Source organism: Grampus griseus, assembly GCF_964374135.1.
Source record: "Grampus griseus genome assembly, chromosome: 7".
NCBI lineage: Eukaryota > Metazoa > Chordata > Mammalia > Artiodactyla > Delphinidae > Grampus > Grampus griseus.
This window is the reverse complement of record NC_139001.1, coordinates 44,367,365-44,390,713: the sequence shown is the minus strand read 5'-3', so window position 1 is coordinate 44,390,713 and position 23,349 is coordinate 44,367,365. Positions and strand designations below refer to the sequence as shown.

Sequence of the window (23,349 nt, the reverse complement as noted above, 5' to 3'; positions counted from 1 at the left end):
ATCACCATACTAGTATGATTATCACTGTATTGTTTAATATTATGTCATCTTGGGTGGCCTCAATAAATAAAGAGAAACATCAGAACCACAGCAGAGCGATAAGCAGCAGCTCTCCCAACACCACCCCTCCCAAAGCGGGGTGAACAACTGTAGACCAATCAGCAGTGTTTCTGGTTACTCAGTAGGGAAACAATTGTGGGTCAGAGTCAACTCAAGGATTAACCAGAGCTCCCACTCTGCCAGACACTGCCATAGAAGGTAAGGTACAAAGAAGCCTAATACACTGGGAAGTTCATTCTCTTTAGCTTTACAGATAAGCCTCCCCATCACCTCCAAACACTAGTTAAGATGACATCCTATGTGTCAGTGTTAGGAAAGGCATGTTCCTAGGTTCCCACCAGATCAATTGTAGTGAATCCTAAAGGTTTTGGAAAATGGAGCCAGGAGGTGGGTTAAGAGAATGCCAAATTTTAGTTTTTAATTAACATAAAATTTGGCAGTAACGTTTTTAAAAAATAATTATCTTGTGAATAGGACTTCAAAACTGAATGTACTTTGCCAAAATTTTAGCATATTTCAAAATTTCCTTTCGGGGCCTGGTATTACAAACCAAGGCAAATAAGATCCACTTTCATCAAACCTTCTCCAACTTGCTATACTTCCTCAAGTTTTTGTCTTTCACTGTGCTCTTTCATATTCTGAATAAAGTGACACTTTAGGACTCTTTTTTTCCTTTCAAAACAAGACTCATTCCATTACCTTACATGCTCTCTTATTCCTGCCCTTAATGTGGTCATATTAATTATAACTTTTAACCAATTTAATAAGTTCTGTTTCATAGGAAAACTGGAGGTAGATTATTGAGAACTATCATATGCAAGCATTTTGGCAGATGAATAAAGCTTATAAGTCTACATAACACAAGTCTCTACAGCCACACACATTCATTTCACACCTTCTGAAAGTGGCAAAAATGAACATGTATATTAACATGACCCAAAAGGATAGCCATTCTATAGCATACAAAAGCAAGAAGCATATAAACTTAAAATTATGCTTTTATTAATCACTGTTTCAGTATTCAACTTTTAAAATAACCTAGTTATCTAATGATTAATTAATAATTTAATATTATCTTAGGGTTTTAAGTTACCTAAGGATTTTGGAATTATATTTAAATTTAGAGTATAAAACATAATTACTGTTGAGATAAAAAGTTTGTCTTAATAAGTTATCTTAGTGAACACAAATTAACATTTTTCATAAACTTAAATATTTTCTAGCAATAATGCTAGTTTATTTAATGAGTAAATCAATATAAGTAGTTTAGGAAGTTCAAATTAGCTAATCTCTTCATGAGAAAACAAATCTACATGTTATTCTTAAAATGTGTATTTATTTTACTTAACATTGATAAATCAGAGAAAAGACATATAATTGCCTTCTTTTCTTAAACCAAAATTATTAATCCAGGCTGATTTCTCCAAAGACTCACCTTAATTATATAAACTTGGATTCTTCAAATGTTTCTAAGCTAGCAGTTTTTGTAAGAAGGACTTTTTTGTTTTTTAAGTTTAGCACACTTAAAGCATTAGAAATTCTGGGCATTTTTTTTTTAATTTGGGGGATTTATGCAAGTGCATATGTACGTCTGTAGACCAATCAGAACAAAGTTCCTTTAATTTAAGAGGCATTACAATGGAATTTATTAATACCCTACAGAGTAGGAAAACATTTTACTTTTACTAAGCAAAATATAAAGGCTGTTATAAATTATAGACACAGACACCTAGAAAGCTTATAGCTTCAGCTTTACAACCTCAACCCCAGGTTGAAAGTAAACACAGACACACAAAAATTCACCAGTTCAGATCTCAAAAAGCTATTCTTCCCAGTGGGCACAACATTCTTAATCAATCTGAGCTCACAAAGGACAAATGAAAAGACTAAAAACCTGGATTCTTTGTCATCTCACTTCTAATAAAAACTAGATAGCCATCATTCAACAGGTATCACCAAATGGTTAGGCCGTAAAACCAAATTCTCAATCATTGCTACCAATGCAGAATAACTTAGCTATGCATAAATCAGAAAAAAAAACAAATATTTTTTTAAAAATCAGTAAAAAGGAAAAACAGACAGTGGTTAGTTCTATAACTGCTTTGGATTTACTCTAAGAGACAATAAAAGATATTCCTGGATTTAAACAACCCATGAGGTACGCTTCCTTAGCCATAAAGTTTGGCTCCATCACATGAGTTCACTTGAGCATCTCTGTGGAAACTTGAGATTTCCTACGTTAAAGTATAATTTTCAAAAACAGAAAACCATGTCTCCTGTGCAAATATAAAATGAACATTTGTCAAAGTTTTATTCAACTCATTAATTAATGAGCGAACAAGTAAGATGCTAAAACCAATTCTAAGAGTACATGAGAAAGTAGACATATATTCATTTTAAAAATTAGGGTAGGATTGCAGAGCTAGATGCAAAACTGTTTAATATCTTACAGAACAATAAGTCACAATGTGTCGGGTTATCTGGTGTATCAGATACAAATTACTGCATATCAGCCAGACAAAAATCTACCTGTTACCCCCCCCACCCCCGCCCCTACAGAATTATAAAATAGCCCAGTCAACATAAAGTCAAGCTCAGCAAAGCTATGAAAGAACACCTTGGTAAATTCTTGCCTATTTCCAAGTTTTGGATAATTTTTCTCATAGGAGTGAGATATTGCAAATATTGCATGGGACATACTTATACTAAAAATTTATTCATTTATCTGCATTTTTTTTTTTTTTTTTTTTGCGGTACACGGGCCTCCCAATGCCTTGGCCTCTCCCGTTGCGGAGCACAGGCTCCGGACGCGCAGGCTCAGCGGCCATGGCTCACGGGCCCAGCCGCTCCGCAGCATGTGGGATCTTCCCGTACCGGGGAACAAACCCGTGTCCCCTGCACCGGCAGGCGGACTCTCAACCACTGCGCCACCAGGGAAGCCCTACAATTCATTTTTAACTGGGAATCCAGTATTTATCTTTTAATCCTAATAACAAGTTAACAAAAACTTTACCTAGTCTGCACAGTTCCATTGCCAACAACGTAGCTCTTAAATTTGTGCCTGGCTTCATATTCTTGCCTAGATAATAAATATTAAGCAGTATTTCTACAGCGCTTCTATTCTTTATATTTACCACTGGGGGGCGCATATAACTCACAGTCTACCGGATGCCACGTGGTGAAGAGCGTTTCAACACCCCATCCACTAGGGGAACGTTCAGGAACCTCTCAGATTTCACAACCAGGCTCTGGTAACGTGCTCACTAATCATTTGTGCGCACGCGTACAACTGCTCCCAGGCCCGATCCGAACTGCGCAGGCGTAAGAGAGTGAGCGCGCAGGCGTAAGAGAGTGAGCGCGCAGGCGTGAGAGTGAGCGCGCAGGCGTAAGAGTGAGCGCGCAGGCGTAAGAGTGAGCGCGCAGACGCCATTGGTAGGACTCACGGAAAAGGGAAAGGGAGGGGATGGAGCCGCTGGGAGCTCAGACATTTTGGGACTCTGGACTGGAAGCGGCTAGAACGCTCTCCGGGCTGAGCATCCTGCATATTTGACGCTCCGTGGAGATGCCTAGCCGAGGTGCGCGACCCGAGGACGGCTCCGGGCTGGTCCCTACCGACAACTCGACCCAGCACAAGGAAGATCTTAGCAGCAAGGTGAGTGTGGGACAAGGTGACAAGGCCCCCAGGCTCGGGACGGGGCGCCGCTCCCCCCCCCCCCCCCAGAGAAGATCCACGGCGGCCGCGTGGTCCGGTCTCGGCTTTGTCCCGCTGCTTTGACAGCTACAGTTAAAGGGAGACCTTGAAACTTGCCCCAATATTAGACCCATGTGGCAGTAGGGCGGGGGTTTAGTTTTTTGTTTTTAAAATTATGATTTTTTTTAAGTTTTATTTTAAAAATTATCGTACAGTAAAATTTGACCCCTTTTCCTTTTCTCTAAGTTTAACACATGTGTGAATTTGTGTGACCACCACCACAATTGGGATACAGAATAGTTCCATGACCCCAAAAGTCTCCCTTTATAGCCGTGCTCTCCCCAACCCAGAACCTCGGGCAACCCCTGATCTGCTCTGCATCACGATAGTTTTATCCTTTCCAGAACATCATGTAGATGAAATCATGGCGTATGCGTCTCTTACTCAGCATAATGTCTTTGAGATTCATAATTGCTTTTTTTCTTTAAAAAAAAGAAAAGGTACAAAGTTTATCATTAGAGATATAGCACAACAACAAGTGGGAGACCACACAGAGAAACGGTTTAGTTAACATAGAGGCAAGGCAGAGATGCACACCCGGAGAGCAAGGGTGTGGATGTCCCCCCGTAATGAGGAGGAGCGCAGTAAAGAGGTGGTGAAGTCGTTTATATAGGGCAGTTCTTCCAGGTCTTTGTTTACCTTTGGCCCATTGTCTGGTTTCTTTTTCCACACCTGCCCTGCCCTAGGATCCTCCCCAACATGCGTGTGCAACTTTTTTCCAAGGTGGATTACAGCCCAGAGGCCTATGGGACGGCCATCACATATTATGGGGTGGTGCCCCCTCCCTTTTGACCCCCAAGGAGCCTTTCTGCGCATGTGCAATGTTTCCCTTGCCCCAAGGATGGGAAATGTATGACCTCTTGATCTTTTCACAGGGTTTAGTCCCGCTCTGTCCCTGCCATAAAAATGTCCATTGTCCAGTTATTTACTCTATTTCTGTTGCTGGTTTTTATATCGAGGTGCAGATCTCGAAATATAGACAAGAGTCCGGTCATAAATATGTAGTCCTGGAGCCCGTTTGTCTCTTGCTTCAGGAAATGTAACCAGGGAGCTGGTAATTAAGTCCGGTCTGAAGCCCATCTTCTTCTCACTCCAGGAAGTGTGAACAGGAGGCCAGTTGTAAATGTCTAGCCTGGAGCCCATCTATCTCCTGCCTCAAATTCCCCCTGAGAGATGTGAACCCCAATACATCTGTATTGGGAGGTTGAAGGGCAAAGGTCTGTCTTCTGCAGCTTCTTCATCTGACAGGGGGCTCGTAGACCCTACCTAGTTGGGGTCACAGAGCTCTCGTCCTGTCTCATTAAGGGGCCCATTGACTTCTGTTGGTTTTCCAAGGAGTGGCTGGAATCTGCATCACTGTCATCTTGTCTGGGACACCGTTGTGTCCTTAGAAGGAACAAACTAGACAAGTAGATTAATAAAAGGCAGGGGCCAAAGATCAGTAAAAGAATTATTGTAACCAGGGGCCCAAGCAGGAGTAAGAACCAGGTTACATTTGATAGCATTACCTTAACTGTAGTCCAGATAGTGTCAGCGCTTGGGTTACCCTGTCCAAAGGAACGAAGCCATTGAGCACGGTCATATAACTTTTTGATGTCTTTTTCTACTAACCCAGTGTTATTGACGTAGGTGTGACAGACCTAGTTAGTAGTTGGAGGAGTGACAACCTGAACGTTAATAGACAAAATAGATCTCATTTCTTTTCAGGAGATAAAGCCTGAAACCCAATCTGGACCTGACGCTTTGGGGTGACTTGTAGCCAGGTAGCCAGTTGTCTAGTTTCATTTAAGTAGGTTTTAACTTTTAAGGTGGTATTAACACATAGATAACAGGTGCTATTGGTCTGAAAATTTTCTCCTTAATAGCCAAAGCAGGTGTTACCATTAATGATGTTAGCGTTTTCCTGGGTATGAGAAGATGTAAGAATTTGGGCTCATAAAATCTTTTTCTGAAAATATCTGTCTATCTGAAGGGCTGTCCTACCAGTTTTTCCCAGAGCACAGAGTGCCTCATTTCTTTTTCTTTTTTAAAAAATATTTATTTATTTATTTTTGGCTGTGTTGGGTCTTCGTTGCTGCGCGTGGGCTTTCTCTAGTTGCAGCGAGCAGGGGCTACTCTTCGTTGTGGTGCGCAGGCTTCTCACTGCAGTGGCTTCTCTTGTTGCGGAGCATGGGCTCTAGGCTCCCGGGCTTCAGTAGTTGCAGCACGCAGACTCAGTAGTTGTGGCTTATGGGCTCTAGAGTGCAGGCTTAGTAGTTGTAGAGCATGGGCTTAGTTGCTACGCAGCATGTGGGATCTTCCCGGACCAGGGGTTGAACCCGTGTCCCCTGCATTGGCAAGCGGATTCTTAACCACTGCGCCACCAGGGAAGTCCCCCAGAGTGCCTCATTTCTGATCTCCACCCTGAACTTCTTTCAGGAGGTGTTGAAGGTCAACAGCTGCAGTGGCCATGATTTAGTCCTTGTAGAGGTAGCTGGCAAGGGTCAGTTACCAGTCGGCAGGGCCCCTTCATGGTCATAAGTTTAACTATGGTTTGGGGGGCATTTCATGACTATTTCGTCCCACAATGCTAGGAATGCTCGTTCCCGGGTCTGACAAAGATTTCGTTGACAGGCCACTCAATGTGGTGTTACTGGACTAGGCCCTGTTAACAGTAGCCAAAAACCTCTGGACCACCTGTCTTACTAATCCCTTATGGTCCAGGTAAATATTCCCTCTTGTTGCTTCTTCACATATTTAGAGTTACAGTATTAAAATCATTGATCTTATATGGAACTATGTATCATCATTTTATCAGAGGCTCAGTCACACATTTGGTAATGTAATAAGCAACAATTTTGTAAAACAGGCAATATAGAAAACAATATAACTAGCAGTACTAGTAAGGTCATAAGTAAGAATTTAAGTCAAGAACTTCCATTAGGTGTTGCCCAGTATATACCCAGGTTATCTGACTTAGTCTGTTCTGTACCAATCCTTATCTTTCAGGGAAATTATATATTGGCATTGTTCATAAGGCATTTGCCCCAATTTTTTAGCGTAACTGGACTGATTATCCTTAGTATGATTTAATTGTTCCCAGCATAGAGGAGCTGATAATGCTGCTGGGAACCTAAGAGTTTCCAATCTCAGGAGGGAGCAGGTAGAGAGAAAGATAAATGTTTTAATTTTACCCACAGGTGTAAATTACCAAATTGTTGTAAACGATAAATAACTTGAGGAGAAGAGCTTCATTATATCTTCAACTCCCAGGTTTCAGCACCATCTGATCTCGGAGAGGCAGCAGTGAGTGATGGCATGAAGCAAGATCTTAATTCCCTGCCCAGGAATTGAACCTGGGTAGCCTGGATGAAAACCAGGAATCCTGACCACCACAATCCCTGGCTCTTGCCCCCAGTGAAAAATGCGTTTCTCACGGAGGCAAAACTGTAAAAATAGGTACAAAGTTTATTATTAGAGACATAGCACAACAAGTGGGAGAGCACACAGAGCAAGTTTGTTTAGTTAAGATAGAAGCAAGGCAGAGATGCACACCCAGAGAGAAAGGGTGTGGGCATCCTCCCTAAGGAGGAGGAGCCTGGTTTGGTTTTTTTCTATGTACTCTTTTAATACTTTCAGAAATACTGCTCACCTTAGATCTGCTGCCTGTATTCTCTGTCTCAGAAAATGTCACCACCATCCATCCAGTTGTCCATGCCAGTAACGTGGGAGCCAACCTTTATGTACATCAGGAAGTCCTATCAGTTTTATTTTAGAGTCCCATCTGAAATATGTGCCTTTATCACCATGTACATACACTCTTAACCATCCTAAACCAGCCACTTTCATCTACCGTAGGGAATCCTGCAAAGGTTTCCTAACTGGCCTCTCCTCATCCATTGTTACCTTCTTCCAGTGTGTCCTTCACTTTAGCCAGAGCTGCGTTCCTAAAACAGGTATCTGATTATCACTGTTCTGCCCCTCCCTCGCAAAAGGGAGCCAGTATAATATAAATCTTAACTGCCATAAGCAGGAAAAAAAAAAAAAACTTTAAAAATAAATTTGAGATGAGGATGGCTATAGCCTTTGAGGTAATAGAGGTCCTAGATAATACTTTGGTTCTGTCCCAAACTGACAGTGGCATCTTGGGCAAGTCTCTAATCCCTCTATCACAGTTTCCTTGTCTGAAGTACTAAAGTATACCTGCCATTCCTAAAATGAATGGGAAAGTGCTGTTCAAACATAAGCCTCCAGGAGGTTGTACAAATTCAATCTTGGAATTCAACTCAATCTCTAGTCAGTTACTACAGTGACTGTCAGCTGGAGAGCAGAAGGGTACACATCTGTGAGGAATGAATTTTCAAACCACACACAGCCCACTCTGATTACTACCATAGCATGCCACTTATACTGATGTATGACAGATCCGTGAGGCTTCCGAGGTAGGTCAAAATTATAAAATATGCTTTTAGAGGCTCTAGTGATACTATATAATCAGTCATGTTCACAATATAGCTACCTTTACTGAAAAGAGTTTAAAAGAAACTTAGTTGAGCCCTCTTCTACTAATAAAAAGTGAGACCTAGTTCAACAGTGCCAGCCTTGTGCTAACCTTTGAGATGTAAAGCAAAGATGGAAAGTGATGGGTTGTGCTACCCCAGGTAGGGCACTTACTGCTACTTCCTTCCTCTGAATGTCTGGCTGTACCATTTAGTACATAAATCATGAAAAGTATGGGAATGGGGCCGGGGGAGGGGGAGTAACCCACTCTTCATTCCATTTGGTATTTTTTTTTAAAGCTAAAATATAATTTAAAAGAAATCATTGAAAAATTGGTATTACTTTTGGGTTTTGGTGCATACTGTCTTTTTTTTTTTTTTTTTGGTACGTTCTCTATTTTAAATAAACGACGTAAATCTTACTTAGTAACTATGGCTCTTCCCTGAATATGAATGCTGGTTACCAATACCCTGTCTGGGCAGTGAGCCGTCTAACACTTTGTAAGTCTAATCACTGTTTCTTCCCTCAGCTTTCCCCCACCTGTACTTCCGCACAGCCGCTGTTGAAAAGAATCTATATATTTACAGACTGCCCATTTGGACAATCAATACTTATCCCATATCTTTAATTTTAAAGAGTCCTCACTGAGCATACTTTGATAACCTCTGATTTAAGAATGTTTTCTTATTTTAATAGATTAAAGAACAAAAAATTGTTGTGGATGAACTTTCTAACCTGAAGAAGAACAGGGTGAGTTATTAGAGTTACTCCAAACAGTATGTGGGAGGGTTTGATTATATCTTATTAACTATATACAAAAGTTATAAGAACTACATATAAGATTTATATTATATTAAAATTTATAAGGTTTCAGTATCTTTTTAGTTAAATTGCAAAAGTGAAGTGTCCGTGATTTTTTAATATATATCATATATAGTTATATACATATTAACCATAGCTGTTGATAATCTTTTCCCCATCATATGCAATTGACATTACCTTTGAACCAAATGATATTAATTGTACTATGTTATCTTGCAGCCATAGTCACTAATGGTATTTATTTTATACTTGAATTGGTGTTTTCTTTTGAAATAAATGAACTTTAAATCTATTGAGAAGAGTAGAAACTATTCAAGTGAGTGTGAATAATTGTTTAAAAAAAAAAAAAAGATAAATGCTTCCCCTTCCTTCCCCCCCCACCCCAGGTTTTTTACTCAAAGCTTCCAAATCTTTAACATGGTTATTTAACTCCATTTCCATTAATGTATTCACAAACAAGCAAGCTACTGTTTCATGGGTCATTTTATACTGCCAAAACATATTTTAAAGTTAAATGATTTGAGCCCTTTAAAGCATTGTAGAGATTACTTGGTAACTGACATGTTAGACATTTCTGATACAGGTACGGTACAATTGATACAAACTTTCTAGAGGGCAAATTGGCATAATGTATCAAAGTTTTAAAGCTATGTAACACTTTGATCCAGCTGTTCTATTTATAGGAATTGATACCTAGGAAAGTATCATGAGAGTGCAAAAAAATTTAGGTACAAAGACATTCATCTCAACGTTGATTTATAATGGTGAAAAGTTGGTAACACTTAAATGACCAAATAAACTGAAATATTACTAAAGAAAAATGGTATTATAGTATATGCAGAGAAGAAAGAGTTTTACCTCAGTGTTAATGGTAGCAATTTCTAGATAGTTGGATAATGGGTGAGTTCTGTTTGTTTATCTGTATTTGCTAAGGTATTGTTCTGAACATGTTACTGAAGTTCAAGAATAAGCAATAATAGGGTTCAGAGTTTTGACATCTACTTTTTAGAATAAATCATGATATTAGCCTAAATTATGTTTTGCAGAAAGTATATAGGCAGCAACAGAACAGCGACATATTCTTTCTTGCAGACCGAACAGAAATGCTTTCTGAAAGCAAAAGTAAGTTTTTTTGGTACATTATGTAGAAACACACAGAAATTCTTTTGTGGGCTTTCTGTAGAAATTCATGATGGTGCCTAAATTATACTGTCTACATCTGAATGTTTAAACATATATCTACATCTGAATGTTTAAACATATATCTAAAGATGGGATGGTGGTATACCTGTTAATAAAATTAATGCAATAGTTTGGTTTTTTTCAAGTTAGCCTTCCAAGGATGAGTCAACAGTAAAAATAAAATCAAATTTAAAAAATATAAGATGTGTTAGGAAGCGCTAATAATTAATGTAAGCTTTAGAGTTTTAGACAGATCTAGGTATGAAATATTGTTCTACCACTTTCTGCCTTTGTGATTTTGAGTGAATCACTTTGAGCCTCCAAAGTCTTACGGGATTTAAATAAAATAATATGTATATTTAATGTGCATAGCCCCATGCCTGGGTCAAAATAAGCATTTAACAAACAGAAACGGGTTCCCTAAATACTAAACATTCTTCATTAGAAGCCTGTTGTAAATTATTATTTGAACTAACATAGTACATACATGTTTTGATCTTGGAGAATAACCTGTTTTGCCCTTTGAATTACTAGGTAAAGGTTCAAGAATTTTTATTTCACTTAGTATGTCTTCTCCCTTCCCCCACAGATACATTGGATGAGCTGAGGAAAGAATACCAAGAAATAGAAAACTCAGAGAAGACCAAAATCAAGAAATAGTCAACTTGATTTTACATAGCAATGTGTGGCATTTGTTGTGCAGTAAGCTTCTCTGTTGAACATTTCAACAAAGATTTGAAAGAGGATTTACTGTGTAATCTTAAACGGCGGGGACCCAATAGTAGTAAACAGTTGTTAAAGTCTAATATTAACTACCAGTGTTTATTTTCTGGTCATGTCCTTCACTTAAGAGGTGTGTTGACTGCCCAGCCTGTTGAAGATGAAAGAGGCAATGTATTCCTGTGGAATGGAGAAGTCTTTAGTGGAATAAAGGTTGAAGCTGAAGAGAATGATACCCAAATAATGTTTAATTATCTTTCCTCTTGTAAGAATGAATCTGATATTTTGTCACTCTTCTCAAAAGTCCAAGGTCCTTGGTCTTTTATATATTATCAAGCATCTAGTCATTCTTTGTGGTTTGGTAGGGATTTTTTTGGCCGTCGTAGCTTGCTTTGGCATTTTAGTAGTTTGGGCAAGAGTTTCTGCCTCTCTTCGATTGGCGCCCAAACATCTGGAGTGGCCAATCAGTGGCAAGAAGTTCCAGCATCTGGAATTTTCAGAATTGATCTAAAGTCTACTTCCATTTCCAAATCTGTTGTTTTAAAATTGTATCCTTGGAAATATAACTCTAGGGAGGATGTTATCAAAGAATGTGTTAATAGCCTAACTCAAATTTCAGCAAATTTGCCAACATTTGTATCAGTGGCAGCAAATGAAGCCAAACTGTATCTTAAAGAACCTGTTGTCCCTTTAAATATGATTTTGCCACAAGCCGCATTTGAGATCCATTGCAGTAGCATTTCCAGCGTCCCACCGTCAAGAGAGACCCTTCAGGTCTTTCTTACTGATGGACACATGAAGGAAGTAGTTCAGCAGTTCATTGATGTCCTGAGTATCGCAGTCAAGAGACGTGTCTTGTGTTTACCTAGGGATGAAAACCTGACACAAAGTGAAGTTTTGAATACTAGTAATAGGAAAGCAAATGTTGCAATCCTGTTTTCTGGGGGAATTGATTCCATGGTTATCGCAGCGCTTGCTGACCGTCATATTCCTTTAGATGAACCAATTGATCTTCTTAATGTGGCTTTCATGACTAAAGAAAAGACCATACCAGCTGGTTTTAACAAAAAAGGGAGAAAAGAGAAAAATAATTGTGAAAAACGCTCTGAAGAATCTTCTACAAATGTCACTGCTGCTGCTGCTGCTAATCCTGGTGAGCAATTCAACGTACCAGATCGAATCACAGGAAGAGCAGGGCTAAAGGAACTACAAGCTGCCAGCCCTTCCCGGATTTGGAATTTTGTTGAAATTAATGTTTCTCTGGAAGAACTGCAAAGATTAAGACGAACTCGAATATCCCACTTAATTCAGCCCTTGGATACAGTGTTGGATGACAGCATTGGCTGTGCAGTCTGGTTTGCTTCTGGAGGAGTTGGTTGGTTAGTGACCCAAGATGAAGCAAAACCATATCAGAGTAGTGCAAAGGTATGACACGGTATTTCTGCTCAGGATTTCTGAGACCTAACTTTGACCCTTAAAGCTTTTAGCATTTAAGTTGCAAGAATATAGCGTATTTCAGTTGCATTTAAACTATAACACAAAGTATATGACTTTGTAAAAATTGGGCCTATTTTACTATTTTATGACTTTGCCTTATGGCTTTTCTCTGAAGATGTTATCTTTGGGGTTATCATTTTTTAAGTTTGACTTTTATCTTAGTTATTTTCCTTACTGTATAGTAGATAACATTTTTTTATGGATTTCTTTAAACCTTTATAGGTAGTTCTTACTGGAATTGGTGCAGATGAGCAGCTCGCAGGTTATTCTCGTCATCGAGTCCGCTTCCAGACACACGGGCTGGAAGGACTGAATAAGGAAATCGAGATGGAACTGGGTCGAATTTCTTCTAGAAATCTTGGTCGTGATGACAGAGTTATTGGTGATCATGGAAAAGAAGCAAGGTAATTCCTATTATCTATCTGAGGGTTTTTGGGTAATCTTGTAAAGACAATAGACAGTAAAAGGAGATTTTTAGGTTCCTTTTTCTTTGGAGACTTGTTCAAATGAATAACAGTAGCAGCAATATCTTGGCTTTATATTACAAACACAGTCGGTCAGAAGCAAAGCTGGAGAAGAGCCAGAGGAACAGTTTTTCCAGAACTCATTCTCCAAGAAATGGCTTTTCAGTAATTTTCAAATACGATACAATGACATGATTGCTTTTAAGACTACAATGAAAGACTGTAAAACTTGAGGTAATGAAATACTGAGAGGTGTTTAAGGGGCTTTGTTTTGTTTCAGATGTTTGCTTTCCTCCCAATAAGGGCATAGTCCTACTCCCAAGCTTTCTCCTCCAATGTTACAGAGCCTGACTTTGTCTCTACAGACATTTCTGTATGTACAGGCATACCTGGAGATATTGCAGATTCAGTTCCAGATCACCGCAAAAATGCGAGTCACGTGAATTTTTTGGTTTCCCAGTGCATACAAAAGCTATGCTCACACTGTACTGTAGTCTATTAAGTATGCAGCAACATTATGTCTAAAAAAAGAAAATGTATATACCTTAATTTAAAAATACAAAACAAAAAGCAATCACAAGGTAACATCAGAGATCACTGATCACATATCACCATAACAAATATTATGAAATTTTTGAAATATTGCGAGCATTTCCAAAATGTAACACAGAAACGTGAAATGAGTAAATGAGTAAATGCTGTTGGAAAAATGGCACCACCAATAGACTTTGCTCATTGCAGGGTTTTACAAACTTTCAGTTTGTAAAAAAAAATAAATAAGGCAGTATCTATGAAGCACAATAAAACAAGGTGTGCCTGTATAGATCCATACTGATTTAAATGGTGGTTCCGTTCTGGTACTGGATTCCTCTCTGTCATATGTTTTTTGAACACAGTTTAGTCATATGTTGCAGATTACCTAAAAGTTTCAGAGATCAAGCCACTTTCACGTGTATATTCTTTTTTAGTCTTAGGGGTTTGTGTTTACCTACAACATATTTCTGATGATAGTAAACAGGTGCTTGAATACAACTTTTTAAAGCATTAAGGATAAAAGAAGATGTTTCATTTAATTATAAAAAGCAGAAATTTGTTCAAGTAGGTTAATTTATTAAGTGATGGTTTTATTACGAGAGTACGAGCTTGCAAGAACAAGGAGTCCAAATAAGCTTCGTGGGAATTGGAGCATCATAATACACGAACTCCGAGACTTCATTGTTTCTTGTCTCTACCTTGTCATTCCTGTGTTGCCAGTTCTGACATGTAAAATTATCATAATTTTCAAAATTTCATTATAAAGAAATAAGTAATGCCACAATACAAAGTGTGTAAAATGTTTTCCTTTTGAAGGGTATATGTGTATGGGAGAGAGAAAGAGAAATTCAGTTCATTATTTCAGCTAGGTCAGAGAAAAGGGAATTTATTTTATTCAGTAAAAGCAGTTAATTCTAAAGACCCCCAGGATTTCCCTGGCGGTCCAGTGGTTTCAGACTCCATGCTTCCACTGCAGGAGGCGTGGGTTCGATCTCTGGTTGGGGAACTAAGATCCTATATGCCGCACGGTACAGCCAAAAAATAAAAAAAAAGACCCCCCGCCCCATGACATCCTTGGGTAAAAATGGATGTGAAGGATGTTTAAAACAGCAAATCAGAATTGTAATTTAACAACTACCATTATAGTGGCTAGATTTAAACTGATTTATTATGGATTTTGGCATACATATTAACTGTAATCTATTAGCTTCTCTTATTTAAATTTGCTTTCACAATTCATTTTTATAAAATATTTTTTATAACAAATGCCTTTACCCTTTCTGATCTTTCTACTTAAGTTAGAATGAAATGTAATGAAATAGAAATACTAGTGTAATTGTATTGCATTTTGAGGAATTGGGAAGGAAGGGGGTGAGATTAGAGTATTTTAAATGAAAAAAAGAACAGAATTTGCTAGAAAATTAGGGAAGCCAAAAGAGCAGAAAGTTTTTTTTTAATCTAATATTTTGTCCTGTTACACCAATTTGTCGCCATTTAAGCAATTTAAATGTAATTATAATTTTGATACCATAAAGTTTTGCCATGAGTAAATGTTTCACAAGTTCAGGAGAGTAGAGCCCTTCTATATTGGTTTCGTATCCCTAAAGTTCAATATCTTTAGATAGTAAAGAGCAGGCACAGATTGAATAATTAACTCAAGACCATGCTTATTTTCAAGGCATCTCCAGAGATTTCTTGTGAAACAATTTGAAATTATTTCTTGACATCATAGGCTTAATTTGTTTATCTATTGAGGGAAAATTTCTTTATATTTTAGCATATGTATTAAAGTTAGACAAGTGTTGTGACTAAATTTTAGCCATAAAATTGTATAAATAACTAGAATATTTTTAATCTAGAAAAATAGTGCCCTCAAAAATAAATTTATACTGTAAATATTAACATACTGAAGAAAATGCAAAAGGAATAATCACAACAGATTGATATTTTTCTTTAATAGTAGCTATACTTTTTATTTTAGATTTCCTTTCCTGGATGAAAATGTTGTCTCCTTTCTAAATTCCCTACCGGTTTGGGAAAAGGCAAACTTGACTTTATCTCGTGGAATTGGTGAAAAACTAATTTTGCGTCTTGCGGCAGTGGAACTTGGTCTAACAACCTCTGCTCTTCTGCCAAAACGCGCCATGCAATTTGGATCCAGAATTGCAAAACTGGAAAAGAATAATGAAAAGGCATCTGATAAATGTGGAAGGCTCCGAGTCATTTCCTTAGAAAACCTTTCTATTGAAAAAGAGATTAAAACGTAATATTTCACAGTGTTAACAGGATTTACTGAATGATGATTTAAAAAAATACTCTGCTGCTTTATTATTGTATAATGTGGCTGTAAAATTCATTATGTGGATTTTTACTTTGTAGCGTAATACAACCAATTTAATCAAATTGATACTCCAGAGAAAGAGATTATACTTGAAAGAACAACCTGGATATTTTAAACTGTGGTATTAACATTGTTTTGAACTCTTACATGGTAATTTCCCACCAGCAGCACTAAAAGAAGGCAGCGTTTATTGACTCTTCATGGTAGCTATATCCAGAAATAACTCAATTTGTTACTGTTGTTATTTAACAGATAAGAGAACTAAGGTTTAGAGAAGCTAAACAATTTGTTTGAGGTTCACACTCCTGAGAGACATGTGGTACATCTCTTTAGGCAGCTCACTGTCCCACTCTGAGAACTTCTGAAGACTTTTAAATATTCTCCTGTCCCACAGATCTCTAACCTCCCTCTTTTTTCCCCATTCTCAGCTCATGACCTTGGCTTTTCAAAGAGAAATCAAAGTCATCCAGCTAAGAACTGCTCAGCTTTCCAACACCAAAAGTTCTAACTTACCTGTGTGTGCACTCATCCTTTTCTTCCTTCTTGCCTTTAGAAAGAGAAATATATGCATCCATCCATCAAAAAGGCTGTGCCTCCACCTCTTCTTTGTATCCCAACCCTTCCTGCCTTTCAGGAACCTTACACTTGTCTCTCTAGTATCTTCAGCCTCTTTATAGTATCCTTCGTATAATCATTTAAAATGTTCTAGTCTATACCAATTTAAAATACACATCCTTGGTCCTACATCTTCCTGTACTTACCATCTCTTGCCTCCCACCCACACTCACCCTTTCCACCTTTTCACTCAACTTCACTCCATCCTGACATCCACCCACAATATTCAGTCATGACCACCATAACGCAGGGTCACATTTTGGATCTATCCCCAATTAGGTTTGACACCCTTTCTGGATCTGGACATACTTTGATTCTTTTAATTATAGTGGGAAAGAAATTTTAGGAATTTACATACATTGCTCATACTTCATAAGTGCAAACATGCAGCTCTCTTAAAGAAGGCAGTGACTTTTTGACATCTCTTGATCTGAGAGAGCAATCACAAATTTATTAATATTCACTACCTCCACAGCAGCTAAGGTAGTGACATGGTTGGAATAAGAGAAATTCTGCCTTCAAACAGTGACCAGAACCCTCCCTGTTGCTAAATTCAGGGAAAAGTTTCAGTTCTTCTCTCCCTTGACCTAGAGCAGCATCCAGTGAAGTTGGCCATTCTCTTCTCTTGGCTTCTGTGACCAATCTTGGCTTTCCTCCTGCTCTCCTGACTGCTCGCTTTTTGTATTCTTTCCTGCCTCCACCCTCTCCACCTGACCTTTACATATTAAATTTCTCAGGTCTCCATCCTGGGTTCTCAATTATCTATTCTCTCCCGTGGTGATTTCAGCCACTCCCCTGGCTTCGTTTACCCTAAGCCTGCCGGAATGTATACATCTAACCCAAGCTGCCATTTTTAGCTAAGACCTATATATCTAAGGCACATCTGACATCTCTACTTGGTTCTCTCACAGGTACAACTGAACTCTTAATCTTGCCCTGATCCCCCATAGCTCCTGACAGAAATTGAGGTGTCACCTGGATGACCATCTTCTTTTTAAACTCTGCCACTATTCGATCTGTTCCCAGTAGGCCATCTCATTATTTCTCAAAGCCATCCACAGCCCTCGCATCACCACCACCACCACTCAAACCTGCACCTGCCCTCTACTGCCATCAATGTAGTGTAAACTCTTAGAATAAAGTTCAAAATCTTTAACTCAGCAGCCTGCATAGTCTGGCCCTCACCTACCTCCTCATCCTATTTTTGTGCCCACATCTCTAGTTCTCTATGGAGTTTTGTTCAGTTTCTCAAAAATTTCAACTTTCTCCTCAGCTCAGTTCTTCATCACCTGTTGTTCCCTATGCCTGGAAAGCTCCTTCTCCAACTCTGCTTGGATAGCTCTTGCTCATCTATCAGGCTCAGCTTAAAAGATCACTTCCTCAGGGCAGCCTTTCCCATGAAGGTTAGCTTTCATTCATGTACTGTCATTACATCTTACATTATGGTACTGTTTAAATGCAGCTGTATGATTATTTGCGTAACTGTAAGCTCCTTGGGGTTTTACAGCTGCCCTTTTCCAGCGTCCCCCAGCGCCTGGCTTATAACAAGCGTTCCATAAATGTTTGTTGAGTAACAGAATGATGATGGAGGTGGGATTCTAACTCAGGACTACCTCAGAACCTGAGGCCCTCGCCTCCGCCGCTCTGTTTCTGTGCTTTCTCGTAGACAAATAGTGAATGTAGGAAATGACAGAGATGCACGGTTCGCAGAGCCCCAGTCCGGACTGAGTTCTAAAGGGGAGGGGTGGGGGTGGAGTGGGGCATCTGCCTTGGAGGAATCTAAGCCGCGGCGAGCATCCCTGGCACCGGCGGGAGGCCCCGCCCTCGGAAGCACAGGAGCTCCCCCTCACGGCGCGACCCTGCCGTCCCAGGCCCCGGGTACCAACGGCTTCGGCCCGCGCCGGGGCGGCGGGACTTCAGCAAAGGCCCGGGCTCCCAGTAGAGCCTGGAGGCCGCGTGGGGCTAGCAGGTCTCCCCAGGCCCTCGGCTTAGGAGAGCCCCTCCCAGCCCTCCCTGCAGCGGCTACCCTCGGCCTCGCCCACGCGGGGCTCCTGACGTTGGCTTCGGGCCCAACGAGAGACCGGTCATTCAAAACAACCACTGTCCTCGGCCCCCGGAATACTCCAAGGACCAGCGTGGACGCAGCTCCCCTCTCCTGGACAAGCAAACCATAATCTCAGAGTTGGTTTCTTCCCTTTTCTTGTCCCTTCCCTTTTCCTGTGTCCAGTGGGCATAGGTCTTGAACTTGAGGATGGACAGACCTGGGATGGTTCTGATTCTGAAGGTGTGAAACCTCAGGCCTATCCTGTAACCTTCCTAGTCTCGTTTCTGCGTCTATAAAGTGGGGCTCCCAGCGCCTATCTCGCTGAGCAGCATCTAACTTTTTCAGAAACGGAAATTCTCTGGCTCCACTCCAACCAACTGGATTGGAAACTCTAGGGTAGGATCCAGCAATCTGTCATAACAAGCCACAGGTGATTTCAACACAGGTTAGATTTTGAGAACCACTCTACAGAGGGGCCAATTAAATGAAATAAATATTGTGTATAAAGAACTGGGCAAATAGTAGATGCTCAATAAATAGTGGTTATGGAAAACCACACAAAAAAAGGAAAAGCCCAAGCATAGATAAAAGAACAGATTGGTGATTGCCAGAGGCAGGGGGTGAGGTGGGCAAAATGGGTGAAGGGGGTCAAAAGGTACAAACTTAAGTTATAAAATAAGTAAGTCTTGGGGATATGATGTATAGCATGGCAACTATAGTTGATAATAAAATCTTGAAAGTTCTCATCACAAGAAAAAAAATTCTGTAACTATGTATGGTGATGATGTTAACTACATTTATTATGGTGATCGTTTCAAAATATATACATATATCAAATTATTATGTTGTACCCCTGAAACAAATATAGTGTATGTCATTTAAAAAGTTTTTTTAATTGAAAAAAATTTTTTTAATTTTTAATTGAAAAAGAATTTTTAATTGAAAAAATATAGTGGTTGACCATGGAACAATTAACGTGATAAAGATGAAAGGTACAGATTTATTTCTTGAGAAATTCAGCTTCATTACTCTGGTAAATTTTATTGCTTTTCCTTTTTATTCATTGCAGAAACTTCAAAAAGGACACACTAGAATTAATTAGAAATGTTAAGATTGCCCAAAAAAGGAGCACCTAGATTTGATCAAATTCAAGATGAAGAAACTTACCTGGAGAATTTAGCAGTACAGAGAAATGCTTCTGCTTTTTTTGAAAAATATGATCGGAGTGAAGTACAAGAGTTGCTGACTACTGCACTAGTTAGCTGGTTGTCTGCCAAAGAAGATGTCCACTCTCAAGTAGACATCCCGTGTGGAATTATGAGTCAAATAAATAATGTAGCCTTCTCCACTGCAATCCTACTGACTCCTGTAGACCCTACTGCCCTCTTAGACTATAGAGAAGTCCATCAAATCATAAGGGAATTGGCTGTTGGAATTTATTGCTTAAATCAAATTCCTTCAATCAGTTTAGAAGCTAATTATGATCAGAGTTCTTCTTGTCAATTACCTCCAGCTTATTATGATACCAGAATTGGGCAAATTCTGATCAATATTGACTACATGTTGAAAGCACTATGGCATGGAATATATATGCCCAAAGAAAAACGAGCTAGATTCTCTGAATTGTGGCGTACCATCGTGGACATTGATCCAGATGGGAAGCCTCAAACAAATAGAGATATTTTTGCAGAGTTTAGTTCAGCAGGTAAGAGAATTTAATTTGTTTTATTTTTATTAGAAGTCTTTTTTTAAAATTTAAAAGTAATTTATCTGTGACTCAGTTTTATGTATTTAGCCATGTTTCTTGAAAGAGGTTTTTCTGAATTACAAAGTATCTTTTCAATAATTAATAATTAATTTTTTTCAATGTCACCTTCTGAAGCTTGGTTAGGACCTGTTAGGTTAGGACCTTGGTTAGAAGTGTTCATTTGCTATTTACTGTTATCTGTTGCTAGACTTCTGTGAAGTTCAAATGCTTGGGAGTAAGATTTGCTTGATGACACTAAGGCAGCCTGACTCACCTGCTATGGGTTGGGTTTCCAGATGTGTTTCAGGCTCTGTAGCTTTTGTGTGTACCAGCAAGCAGTACCATCTCTTGGAGATGGTATCTCTGTGTCTCAAAGACAGTTTAGATAGCTAATAGCTCTCATTTCTATGCAAGGTAATCAACTTCTGTTGAGAGCAGACTCCAAGAGTATTGAGTATAGGCAGAAATTCTACCCCTCTGGGTGAGAATTAGTCTATGATGTTGGTGGAATCAACAAATGTCACTGGATAGGTGCAGAGTACCTACGATTGGAGGATCACTGGCTTCTAAAAGATTATAACTGTAGCTGGAACCGAAAAATCTCTTCTTGTTGTTCAGGTCCTTGGGGTGATTAGGGTGAAGTAATGCAAAATGCTGCCAGTAATGTCTAGTAAGTTCCATTAATTTCTGCATTCCCTTGACCGGTCTGGTAGTTCCTCTTAAAGGGTACTGATACTTTGGCACATGCAGATACATTGTTGAAGAGAATATGGCATGGTCAAAGTCTTGAAAACATTTGTTAGCGTTCAACCAGAAGTGCTATCATTTCTGGTACTTTAGGACCTCCAAGACTAGTTGAGCTCACATAAATGAAATGTATCTAAATTAAGGTGTCATTTTGATGTCAAAGATGATAGAGTAGTTGATGACTCTTTTATCCTGGAAGTTGTCTAGTAATCTATATTCACCACTCACTGGAAGACAGTAGGGAATATGGCACAAGCCAGATAATGTTTCTGCCTACTTGCATTGCCCAAGATGTGTCTATAAGCTACACCGTTTGCCCTTCTTGATTGAGATGATGCCAGGAACTTTGTGAAGATCTGAGCTCCATGGAGGTTAAGGATCAGCACGATTGGATGGTGGGTTTTAACGTTAGAGCTTTGACAGTCCTGACAAAAATTGGGTTTGCTTTTCTTCCCTTTTTACAAAGATTACTTTGAGACTCTCATCAGAAAGGAGGTGGAACTAATGAACCATCATTCCAATCTGGCATGTGTCAAACAAAGCAAAAGCCAGAGCTGACAGATTGACTGGTAAAGAAACAATGAGCCCTTTTTAGATCCAGATATCTAGGTGGAAACTCTTATACAAGTCAAATTCCAGGAGAGTAATCCAGGTTAGAGGTGCACATTGAGGATTCAGTCATTCATATGTTAAAGTCACAAGAGCCTTTGAATCATCCAGTGAGAGCATCAATAGTAAGAAGAGAGATGGCCAGGGCAGGAGGGAGCACGTGTCCTGTTTTGTATCTATGGACAAAGGGCTCCTACTTAGTTGATGATAAAAATCAGTTATATCAAGCAGCTTTGTGGCCCAACATCTGGTCTATTGAATCTAGCTGTCTGTCATATCTGAGGCCACCCTCTATGAGTGGTGCCTCACAGTGGTGCTCCTGGTTGAAGAGATCAGAGACACATAGAAACATTCGAATCAAGCTGTAGGTGGAGTTGGGGAGCACCCAGAGACTAAAGTTATCTGTCTTCCATGGCTTACATTTTCAGGGGTGACATTCAAAATAATTAACCACCAGCACAGCATGAGCACTGACCAATCAGAACAGACATCAGCAATAATGCTGGAACAGGATCTCAGAGACCTCCTGCTTGGCATATGTACCCTTTGCTGGATCATGGAGCTTTCTAGGCTATCCCAGGGAAGGGAGGCATTCAAAGAGCTCAGGGCTATAGCAATTTAATTTACCACACAATATGGAAGATTTCAATATTTTAACAATGTGGCCGTATTGGTACGTAACTAAATATCGGTCCCAGACATTTCAACTTAATTCTCCTTTTCTGGATGGAAATACATGTCTTGACTATTATGATTTTTCGACTTAATTCTCCTTTTCTGGATGGGAATTCACGTCTTGACTATTATGATTCTACCACTAAAATATCTCAAAATCATCCACTTTGCTTTATCTCAACTACAACACCCTGATACAGAACACTCTTTTCTCTAGCCTTACATACTGCAACTGCCTTCTGGCTGCTCTCTCTGTCTATAACCCCTTTTCCGCTGAATATGAATGAGGCTGGAAACCTTTCAGAGCCAGTCACTCTACCACCATGTGCCTTGGGGAAAGTGCTGTGTATGTTACACTAAAGCGCTTTGTAATATTGGCTGCCGGACAATCAAAGAAGAGCATCATATGGGGATAGAGATTTTTTTCTCCCTCCACCACACTTCAGGAGTCTGCTGAAGAACCAGCAGCATCAATATGCTTCAGGCACTGTAACAAAGGTATAGTGCAAACAATTGTAAATGACCAAGCAGCACACACTCGAGGTGTGCTGGAGCAGAGTTTTCAGGGGGAAACTCCCAGAGGCAGCAGCAGGAATAGGTACAGGTTCCCCATCATGCACCACATCTGGAGCATCACTATGAAATCCTGCAGGGCTAAGCATCAGATTCCGGGAAAGGGACCTGGACTCTTAGAAGGTGGGGCTTTTATGCTGCATGCTTAAGGATATACAGGGTCAGACACCAGCATACAAGTGCAAAGTGTATTAGCCTAGGTTACCCCCCAAATTAGGGCCTGAAATGAGGGCTTAAGTCAGAGTAGTTTATGTGAAATGACTCCAAGGAACAGGAGTGAGGGACAGGAAAAGTGGATAGAAAAGGAGTAGTCATCAATCCAAGGATAATGCTGTTGAGCTTTCATCACATGAATAATTAGGGACGGTTTTGCTGGGACTCTCTGGGGAGCCACATAGACTATGCTTCAGGATTGTCAGCCCGAGGGATGGAAGAGGAGAGCATGTTTTCCCTGACTTCTCTCCTTCATTAGTCAAAGGTTCCATGAGA

At 39.5% G+C, this 23,349-nt stretch overlaps 2 protein-coding genes and 1 long non-coding RNA gene across 4 annotated transcripts in view; 2 read left to right on the top strand and 1 right to left on the bottom strand.

The window, feature by feature from the left end:
* LOC309825342 overlaps positions 1-3,254 on the bottom strand; it is an 80,485-nt gene extending 77,231 nt beyond the window's left edge. The window contains exon 1 of the long non-coding RNA XR_014297026.1: positions 3,074-3,254. This is a non-coding gene — a long non-coding RNA (uncharacterized lncRNA). The remainder of the gene's footprint in view (positions 1-3,073) is intronic.
* Positions 3,255-3,479: 225 nt separating this feature from the next.
* Positions 3,480-11,023, top strand: ASDURF (ASNSD1 upstream open reading frame). The gene is made up of 4 exons (XM_082658452.1): positions 3,480-3,712; positions 8,987-9,040; positions 10,159-10,234; positions 10,884-11,023. Exons 1-4 carry the CDS (start codon positions 3,623-3,625, stop codon positions 10,952-10,954), a joined length of 291 nt encoding a protein of 96 aa, XP_082514578.1. The 5' UTR covers positions 3,480-3,622; the 3' UTR covers positions 10,955-11,023.
* The window catches only part of ANKAR (ankyrin and armadillo repeat containing), a gene marked incomplete at its 5' end in the record, with an annotated part of 90,246 nt that continues 77,872 nt past the window's right edge, over positions 10,976-23,349 (top strand). Inside the window, 3 exons of one of the 2 annotated variants that reach the window (XM_082658447.1) lie at positions 10,976-12,439; positions 12,734-12,915; positions 15,491-15,792. In XM_082658447.1, coding sequence (XP_082514573.1) covers positions 10,976-12,439; positions 12,734-12,915; positions 15,491-15,776 — 1,932 coding nt within the window. In that variant the 3' untranslated portion in view covers positions 15,777-15,792. Of the gene's footprint in view, positions 12,440-12,733; positions 12,916-15,490; positions 15,793-19,578; positions 20,215-23,349 lie in introns of those variants that run through there. The other variant, XM_082658448.1, reaches the window with a different exon arrangement.